At 42.2% G+C, this 9,766-nt stretch overlaps 1 protein-coding gene across 1 annotated transcript in view; it reads left to right on the plus strand.

Annotated features, from left to right (window-relative positions):
* Nucleotides 1-9,766, plus strand: part of PAG1 (phosphoprotein membrane anchor with glycosphingolipid microdomains 1) — a 13,529-nt gene that overhangs the window by 1,152 nt on the left and 2,611 nt on the right. Inside the window, exons 2-4 of the mRNA XM_010144017.1 lie at nt 1,430-1,481; nt 2,023-2,119; nt 4,869-5,461. Coding sequence (XP_010142319.1) covers nt 1,430-1,481; nt 2,023-2,119; nt 4,869-5,461 — 742 coding nt within the window. The remainder of the gene's footprint in view (nt 1-1,429; nt 1,482-2,022; nt 2,120-4,868; nt 5,462-9,766) is intronic.

Raw genomic sequence — 9,766 nt, forward strand, 5'->3', positions numbered from 1 at the left:
CTGTTTTGCAGCAGGATTTCTCTAACACCCACACTGCAAAAAACAGTCTGAAACCCCCGAAATTGGTTGAAACCCTAAAAAGCATAAGTTGGATTTTGTAATTCCATGTAATTCAGGAAAAATTCTTTCTTAAGCTGTTAAGTGACATTTCAGTATCTTCCTATTGATCAGTTTCCTGCAATACCTGTGTAAAAATAGTAGAAATATGTATTTTTAAATTTATTTTAAAAAGTAAGATCTATTTTAAAAACTCCTAAGCCTATGTTCATTGCATTTAGGTACTGTGTTTTGTCTTGTAACTCTGCAGACCTTAAAGCATCTCTAGAAGGATGTTTTTAAAAGAGAGTCAAACCACAGAGTGTGTCTTTGCAGTTACAGAAGTACATTGTCAGAAACTATCTGGTGATACTCTTTTATAAGTTCTTGTGTTGCTAGTCTGAATACAGTATTTTTTATTTCAGGTCACTCTGTGGGGCAGGTTCTTTATGCGTAAATGCAGTTATGTAAAATTTCTTCCTAGCTTACTCTTCAAAAATGGTTGAGGACATGGAAAACTGAATAAAATCTGCTCTTTCTAAAACATCAGAGTCAGAAAAACGTCCAGAGAGGAAATTAAATATTTGTAAACTTTAACTCTGTTCTGCGTTGGTGAAGCCTTACTTGCTCTGTTTACGTATTTCCCAGTTTGGTAGAATTTTAACAGTTGCTAATGTGGGAAGTATGGTGCATTGCAGACTTTAGAAGAAGCACAGATTTCATGTCATCAGTATTTTCTCACGTTTACTTGTCTTTTCATCTAGGGGAAGGACTATAATTATTTTAAGCTCAGAGTTTATTGCAGCATTTCAGAGTAAGAGCTGTATTTCGAAAACAGTAAAAACTGGAAATGTGACCTGAAATTGAGTCCTGTGAAGCACACAGTGAAACAGGATTCATATTAAAATGAAGGCCTCTGCTGCTATGAAATTTCTTAAACTCGTATCCCGAGTGGGATTAGACTGGATTTTGAGGGCCTTCTCTAATTCTTCATAGGATAAACACCCCTTACTGACACAGTTTAAGGAACTCCTCAGGTAGCTGTCACCAAAACATGTACCTCCTGTATCTTTGAGCATTTCAGATGTGATTACATTGGGGATAATAATATTTTTATTATCATCAGCTACTCCTTGCTGTGGTCTTACACTGAACAGGAAAAAGGGTTGTGTGTCTTTGTTGTATCTCCTCAGATATCTTTATCACCACCCTGCCTCAGTGGAGACCTTATACAGAGGTCATGCCAGTCCCTGTAATAACTTTCAGTTATTCTATTTTCAGAATTACTGTGACTCACCGTTCTGTTCCTGGCAGGTGTGTAAGGTCTCTTAATGATTGGCATTTGTACATTAGCATACTCTGCAGTAACAGTTCATACGTCTTTCTCATTAAGGGAAAAGAAGGCCAAACATCAGCATGGAGATCATGAAAATCTGATGAATATGGTAAGTATTTATTTCTGGCAGCTTGTGTCTGTCTTGTAGTTGGTTTGTACCGAGCTCCTTGCAAAATACTGCAGATTGGAGAAGAGCTCAGGAATATGGAGATGACTGAGCAAGTGAAACTTCAAATGCTGCAGAACAGGAAGAGGAGGAGAACTTATGTAGACCCGAATCATCTGCACTTTCTCAGTGCTCTTTCTGCCACTGGTGTTCTCCAGATCTCGCACCTTCCTTTCACTCTGTTTGCAGTGCACCCATTTGTCACCTGCTGTCTTCTCATGGGTTAAAGCCATGGTAGTGTCTATCACCGTAAACGCTGGAGGGTTTGTTGTTGTTGGAATGTATGTCACTGTGGACTTGCATTTATTTATTTTAACATCTGTGAACACAGGCACCTAAATCTTCAGGTAGAGTCAGCATGGTTTGACTTTCCTGACCTGTAAGTCAGAGTTCCCGAGATCTGAATGAAATTCATCGTGTATCTATTTACAGAAACATTTATTCTTATACAAAAGTGATTAGATCTCATTTATTTGTGTTGCAGCCTTCCGACAAGGAGGTGTTCAGCCACTCAATCACAAGTTCTGCTACAGAGCCGCCTCCAAGCAGCGACCAGAACGGGGCACTCAGCAATGGCGACGGTGAGTAGCAACAGCCCCTGCAGGCAGCTTGAGCGAGCTCACAGCGCCCACATTAGCTGCACGTTGGTGATCCCTCAAGTCAGGTTTCTAGCTCTCAGCTTTCCAAGCACACAGTCATGCCTTTTGTCTGAGTACCCTTTGTTTCCCTCTGCTTGCCTCCGGAGGTCTCACACACCAGATCATCTGCTGTATCCCAGGACAGTGACAGGCATGCAGCTCTTTAGAGGGCATAATTCACACAAAACTGGTGATCAAGTTAAAAAATGCACGTTTGCCTTGCTGGGAAGTCAGTAATCCATAGAGATGATGGTGTTCCAGGCTGCATCTCCGCTTCCCTACCAGGCAAGCTGTGGCACAGCCCTACCCCCTGGCTCTCAGTCCTCCACACCAACCAGCACTGGTGAGGTGCGAAGGTCTTTCTCTGGGCCACCAGGCTACATCTGCAGATTGACCAGGCCATCAGGTGAAGACTGTGGCATTCCCTAATCTCAGCCAGCTGTGAGTTGGGATGTGACCAGCAGATGCAGTTGTACCCTGGGACTTCACTCCTGGAGGCTGTGGAAATATTTCAAGCCCTTCTCCAGGGACTACAGCTTTGGATCCTAGACCCGTGCTGTGCGAGGATATCGCATGTGTTTTTGTACTTTAGAAAACAGGCAACATTAATAGGCTTTCTTTTCTTTTTTCCTTAGTCTTTGCTTTACTGAAAGCTCAAAATGATTCACAGTGAAGTATCACTGGAAATTATTTTACTCAGCTGCACCTAAAAACAAACTCAGTCTCAGCTCAGAACCATTTGGAACCAGTTGTCTCTGCACGAGGCACCAACACCATGGGTTGCGCTCCTCATCTCCTACCTCCTCATCTCACTGTGCAGCCAGACCAAGCTATTCAATCTTTTCCCCTCAGACACAAGTATCCAAAGGAGTTTTTAAACTTTGTGTTTGCAGCTAATTGCTGCTCCCGTCCATTGGCTTGTTGCTTATGTAGATGTGTGGCTTGCCAAGGGACTTGATGCGCAAAGCCCTGCAGAAGGAAAGCAATTTTGCCACAAGTCGCCACACTTGCAGCTGTCAAATCTGCTACTAAAAAGTGCACTGTCAACCAGCAGACAGTTTTCAGACTGTCCAATATTACTTAGCTTACGCTCTGCGTAACAGCCCTTCTGAATAATGGGAACCAATGTGCTTTTAATTTCATATTTATACTTCGTGTGTTCTTTTTGTTAATAGTTCTTTCTTTTGCTGTTTCTGCTAGCCTTTGGAGCAGGTCTGTGGAAGCAGCACCATCAAATTCTGGGTTTATTTCCTTTACACAACCTGCCAGCATTGTATTTATCTATGCTAACCCCTTATCTACACCAGCTCCTTCTTTGCTACTATCTGTAGCCACAGCAGCATGGAAACACGAGCTCTCATTGCTTCTGGTTACCCCTCTCCAGACTGAACAGAGTGCATGCTCTCTGGGGGCTGTGATGGTGCTCTGCACAGCACAGAAATCCCTGGGAGCAAGGGCCAAAAGGGAAAACATGTTCCAGCTTCTCCAGGGCGGTTCCGGATGTCCTTCAGTAAGTCTGCAGGCATCCCAGGGAGGAAGTAGGTCACCTTGCTTGCCTCCTCTTCCTCCCCAGTTGTATGCAGGAGCCAAGTGAATGGAAAAGGATGTTTTCCTTTTCTTTTCCCCCTGTCTCCCATTCAGATAGCAATTACAATCTCACGCCTCCAGTTCCATCCTGAGTTTTGCTATCAGGGTGTGGCTCCCTGCAGATCTTGACTGCGTGACTCTGCGTGCCTTGAGCACAAGAGAAAGGAACATCCATGTCAACCACCAGATCAAGGGAACTGAATTTTTTTGCAACACTTTAAGTCATCATGCCAAACACACTGAAGAAAATGGAAGAATGGGTTGATTTTGCTGAGAGAGTACCGTAGGAGCTGTACAAATGAAAGTAAAGCTATTCAGAAATGATTTTTGAATGAAATGGTGTCATGTAAAGTTACATACCATATACTGCCTGAAACGTGCTTTTATATGCCCAGGTATACATCCATGAATGCAGGCAAATGTCATACGTACGCTCTCTAAGAACTGAAGACTCATAGATATCAGTTCCTAATACCCTCTAGTGACAGTGACATGTGACCTGTTTCTGGGACTCAAAATAACATGTTCCGCCTAACACTACTTTGTGAAGTCTAGTCTAGTCTTTTGTGCATATGGCTGGCTCGTTAGTAGGTTGTCAACCTACATTATGTGCTGCAAGACTACGAGAAGTATGGCATAGCCTTCCAGTGAGGAGCTTCTGGTGCAGCATGCCGTGAGGCTGACTGCAGCAAGGCTGAGTAAAGTGTGATTCAGACAAGAATTTGGCCACCATGTTAAATGAGGCGAGGGCTAGGTAAGGAGGAAGTCCCCATCTGAGACTACCAAGCAGTCTGTAAATGGTCAATAGAACCGAGTACAGCTGAACATCCATGCACGCCTGCACTTACCCACCCATCTCCTGGTCTTACTGTGAATGCTGTTGATATATAATGTGACTTGGGGGTGCACAGAGTATTGAAGATGTGAGAAAAATATTTTAACAGAAGAGCGCAGAAATCTCTGTAACCACTAGATATTCCCAAGTATTAGTATCATTCATCCTTTCCAAAGAAACACAAAAATCAAAGTGATGTAGAGAGTACCGAAATACACTCACCTTATAGTTATGCATTTGTTTTAAAAGCTTCATTATAATTTTCTCTAGTACTCTCAGAGGACAGTACAACTGCCTGTATCCAGCCTTATGAAGAAGTCCAGACATCTGTCTCTGATTTGCTAGATCAACAGGATAGTCTTGGAAAGTCTGTAAAATGTCATCAGAGCCGGGAACTACCCAGTATTCCCCCGAACACCACCGTGGAAACCATCATCTCAGACAGAAATGCAGAAAATGACCAAGGTCTTGGAATGGAAGGGCCTTACGAAGTCTTGAAAGACAGCTCCTCTCAGGAGAACATAGTGGAAGACTGCTTGTATGAAACTGTGAAGGAAATTAAAGATGTTGGAGCAGTAGCCAGCATAGAAGGGAACTGTAACTGCAAATCAGAGGCTTTGATGATGGTTTCTGAAGGTCAGAATCAGATTCCTGAGTGCAAAATTGAATCAGCAGAATATGCATCTGTTGACCGAAATAAAAAAAGTCGCCAAAGTGCTAATTCAGAAAGCCCTCTTGAAAACACACCAGATGTAGAAGATGAGCTTCCCCCTCCGGTACCCATGAAACTTCTTGATGAAAATGAGAATGTGCGAGAAAGAGAAGTGGAAGAAGTGACAGAAGGAGCCAGTAAACCAGAGAAGGTAAATACTGCAAATACTTGTCATTGTCAAACAGCCAAATAATGATAGAGAACATATGGGTGGGAAAGGATTCCTTTTTTTTAATAACAAAAAAATGCCAAGATAAAAAACCCACTGAGGTGATCCAAAACTGTAAAATATGGAAATATGAAAATGTACATCATCGTCTTTGCATTACAGGCATGTGCTCATTCTATTGCAGCCTATATTTTGGATTGTTGCGGTATGCACTTCATAGGACTTTCCCCAGATACTATCCAGAAATCGCGCAGGAGGCCTCTGCTGCTTCATTTAATGCCATTATACTTGGGGGAGCTAATACAACAGGTATCCAGTATCTCCGTCAGCACCTGTATCGTACAGAATCTGATCTATCAGAATCCCCCCCCTTCTTTTTTTCTAATGAAACCTCAGTTTACAAAAAGGAGAGGGAGGCAGTCTTGCTGGATGCCCTGACTTTAGATGTGCCTCTCTGTTGGGCCACCTTGACTTAGCCGTGCAAGTGTTAGGCATCTGCTCAAGGCCACTCATCTCATCTCTATAGAAGAGAGGGACAGAAAGAGAGAGATTGCAACTGCAGGCTTTTATATTTGTCAAATTCTGTATGTCGCACGTAAACAGTAATGAATTTCTACCTTTTTTCATGGCCTAAAGTTATGTTTTATCAGCAGCGTATTCTTTCTCCCAGCAAAGGGACAAGTTAGTGGTGAGCTCCTTGAAAAATAGAATGATCACATTTTCAACAAGCTATTTTCCCATTTTTAGTTTTTCACCAGAATGAGTGGATGTTTTCCCTTTTTTTTTTGTTTTTGAGGATGCTTTCAGATCATTGCACATGAGCGGATACAGTTGCATTTTTCAGACCTAGTTTAGATAACTTACTGTTAATTGTGATTATTTTAGCAGATTAATATAATTTTGGTGTCTGAGTCATCAAATAATATTAGGTGTTGAGGAAAGTTTTTAAAAAATCCTTAAGATGCAATGTGACATTTACTTAAAAAATCATGGCAGAGCTGAGGTGTCGTTACTTGTTTCTGGTTGTTCTCTTATTTTGCTAATGCAGGCAGAGGGATGAAAAATGCCTTGTTAAATAACTGACCAACCATGTAACCTGTAAAGCCCAACAGAGTTAAAATGAATAAACTGAAGACTATGCATAATACAAAAATTGTTTATCTGGCCTCTTCAGTGCACATTCTTACAAATAACGAGCTCATTAAGTAAAAAATTAAGATGTGATTGTCAACAATAATCCACCAACACTCCCACTCCCCAGTTCACGCCATATTTAATTTCTAATTAAACCTTTAGAGAAACAGCTTTCTGGAACAGTGACATTTTTCCTACCAGGTGTGAAAAGATTTGCAGAAAATCATGGTATTTCGCAGGCACTGATACAAAGGAAAAGCATTTGCTGCTCTGTGGCTCTGCAGCTCACCATGTATAGGGTCAGTAACTGCAAGGAGTGGGAATTGATTAAAATGGTTTAGGTTTTGAAGGATTAATCAAGAGATGACACATGCAGTCCCCTAAGTGCCAGAAAAAAAGGTGTCTGTCTAATTAAAATTTATTCAGAGCTAAAGCCATCGTGAGTTAAGCTTCAGCAGCATCAGATCAGTCCCGCGTTCGCTGCTAGGTACATGCATTATGCATCGAAGCGTGCGCCTGTCCTGTCCTTGAAAGCTACAGCTGCAGCAGAGTTGGAAATGGTAATTGATGGAATATATAAATGTCATTATTGTTGGCATTGTGTGAGGAGGTGGCTGCAGGATTGTTTTTCTGTTGTGATGATGATAATTTTTCCCTCTTATTTTGCTGCTTCGAACAATGCAGAGCAACGTCTTTTTTCCAACGTGGCAACCAAAACAAGATGTTTATGAAAATGTATGTTATATTGATAACTCTTTTAGTTAAACAGACTCCATAAGCGTCTCTTTTTGCTTTCTCTCTTGTGAGGCTGCTTTGCTGTCTTGCTTAACATGACATCCATATCCCAAACTTTTTCACCTTCTGTCCTGATGAAGAGAGAGGCCGGGCATGTGTGGCAAGTCTCTCTCACTACAATTAGGCTATGCTTTCATAGGGCACAAAGAAGGGACAGGCAGAGATGCTGCTTGTGTAACCAAGACTTGCAGCTGCCAACAGAGAACAGGTTGTGTCCAGTCTTTTTCAGTTTCACCCTGTCAAAGAGGGCAACCAGTGTGACCCCCAGCCCATGCCAGATCCTGAAGCACACTGATTTGGGAGAGAGCTAGGTGGACCAAGCCAGAGACTGTTCCAGTATACAACAGCATGAAAAAGATAAAGGAACCTTTCAAGAGCCAGATATGCAATAAATGGGTGAAAATTAATTATCGAAACTGGTTATTGGCTGTGACCCAGCCATATCCTTTGGAAGGTTTTGGTGCAGAAGGTCACCTTTAATAGCTTGAGGCCTCTTACAGGCCTCTATCATCTGGAAAAACTTGAGCATAGTTGTTCTAATAAAACTGGAGAGGCGGAATAGTTTTTCTTTTGTTCTTCCTTTTCAATTGAAAAAAGGGAAGTATGGATCTCCTTTTTCACCCAGGTCTTTCCAGAGTGAGCACTAGTAGAGATGCTCTGTATGCACATCTGGCTGCTGCCATCTGATTTCAGACTTGTGCAGCCTGAGGATGAGCAAAGCATCTCGTACAGATGCACCAGAGAAGGATGGTCGTCTTGTTCTGGTGCCTGAGTCAGGAGCAGTAGCTGAGCCAGAGAGTGAAAACTCAAGTGCTGTTGAGGAACAAAAGGGAAGTGGAAGGCAAATAAGGACACATGCTGTTTGTGTTGAGGTTTTAAGCATAATTTACAATATCGCTAGGTACAAAATGCTTAGGAGCACATACTTTTTTGTTTCCAAGATGACAGTATCCTTAAAAATTGGTGTGTCAGAGGTTTCACATTTGGAAGTAAGAATGCTAGGTCCCAGGGAAACAACAGGATTGCCAACACCCTGTGATATTTGTCAATACTTGAGTGGGAAACTGTAGAATGGGTCCTGACACATGGTGCTTATAGACACAATGATGAGAGAAAATAACTCCACTGAAGAAGTTTGCAAGAACATATTTGTTCTAATGTGTGAGGATTAAATTAGTAACTTACTCCTCAACACAACAAACAGCCTGCTAATTAGAAAGACTAAATTGAGCTGCTGTAGTGAAGCAGATCTGACAGCTAAAATACGTTTGAACTTTTTTCTTTTTTCTTTTTTAATTTTTCTTTTTTCTTTTCTCTTTTTCTTTTTTTTTCTTTTTTTTTTTTTTGGTGAGTTAACAAAGCACAGGTTAAAGAGAACATTCTCCAGACAGAGAGAAAGAAGCAAGGGAGTTGTTAGGTGTGCAGGAAGCTCGCCGAGGAGCAGCAGGCAGACTTCAGTGTGCTTGTGGTCAGAGTCTTTATCAGAAGTGCCCCAGGTGTTTGAAGCTTGGTATTTACTAGAAGTAAAAACACCAAGAAAAGTGGAAGCAGGAAAGAATCTGTTGTAATGAGCCTCTGTGGGGGGAAAAAAAATTCTTGTACCTAGTATGTGCCTGGAAGCAGTATTTGATTGACTGTACTAGAAATAGCTATAGTTCTCCAGCCTGGTCTGCACTGGAGGAAGTCTGAAGTATTGCAGGTGGAGAATTTGCATGAAACTCCAAATATGGGCTGTTACAAATCGTGCTAGAAGGCCCCCTCCAAATCACTGTGGAGCAGAAGTCCAGCAAAGACTTCTCACCCTAGGGGGCAGGAATCACATGGCCGCTGTGAGGAATCCAGGGTCTTTGTTGCCATAAAGGTCCTAAGATATTTTTCATAAGAGCAAAACGCTTTTCCCCCAGTGTTTCATGACCTACTTTCTACATGATGCTTTACATGCTTGAAGTTCGGCTTGACAGCAGTCGAGGCCCTCCATTCTGTAGTAACTTTGCTATGTGAACTGGATCGAGCCAGACTTTGAGGGTTGAGCTGCCTGTGCCAGGGTGGATTGCAGCAAGTCTTCTCCTGTGGGCAGTTTGAGTGATTGTGAGTTGGTGCTGCTGTGCACCTCTGCGCAGCTGCTGCGTTTTGTGAGGGAGGAGGACATGGTGCCTCCCTTGCAGCACTTCCAGGATCTGCTGAAGGAAGGATAACAAGTGTTGGAAAGGTGCCAGCTGAGTATTGTTCTTTTGTCATCTAAAAGCATATCTGAAAATCACGTGGAAGGCCAACTAGCGTGTCACAACAGCTGACTTTTAATTGTTCAAAAGTCTTTGCAGGCTCTTTCTTGCGTCATTAGAAGTGTAAAGGCAGGAA

Source organism: Buceros rhinoceros, unplaced genomic scaffold (genome assembly GCF_000710305.1).
Source record: "Buceros rhinoceros silvestris isolate BGI_N320 unplaced genomic scaffold, ASM71030v1 scaffold7279, whole genome shotgun sequence".
Taxonomy (NCBI): domain Eukaryota; kingdom Metazoa; phylum Chordata; class Aves; order Bucerotiformes; family Bucerotidae; genus Buceros; species Buceros rhinoceros.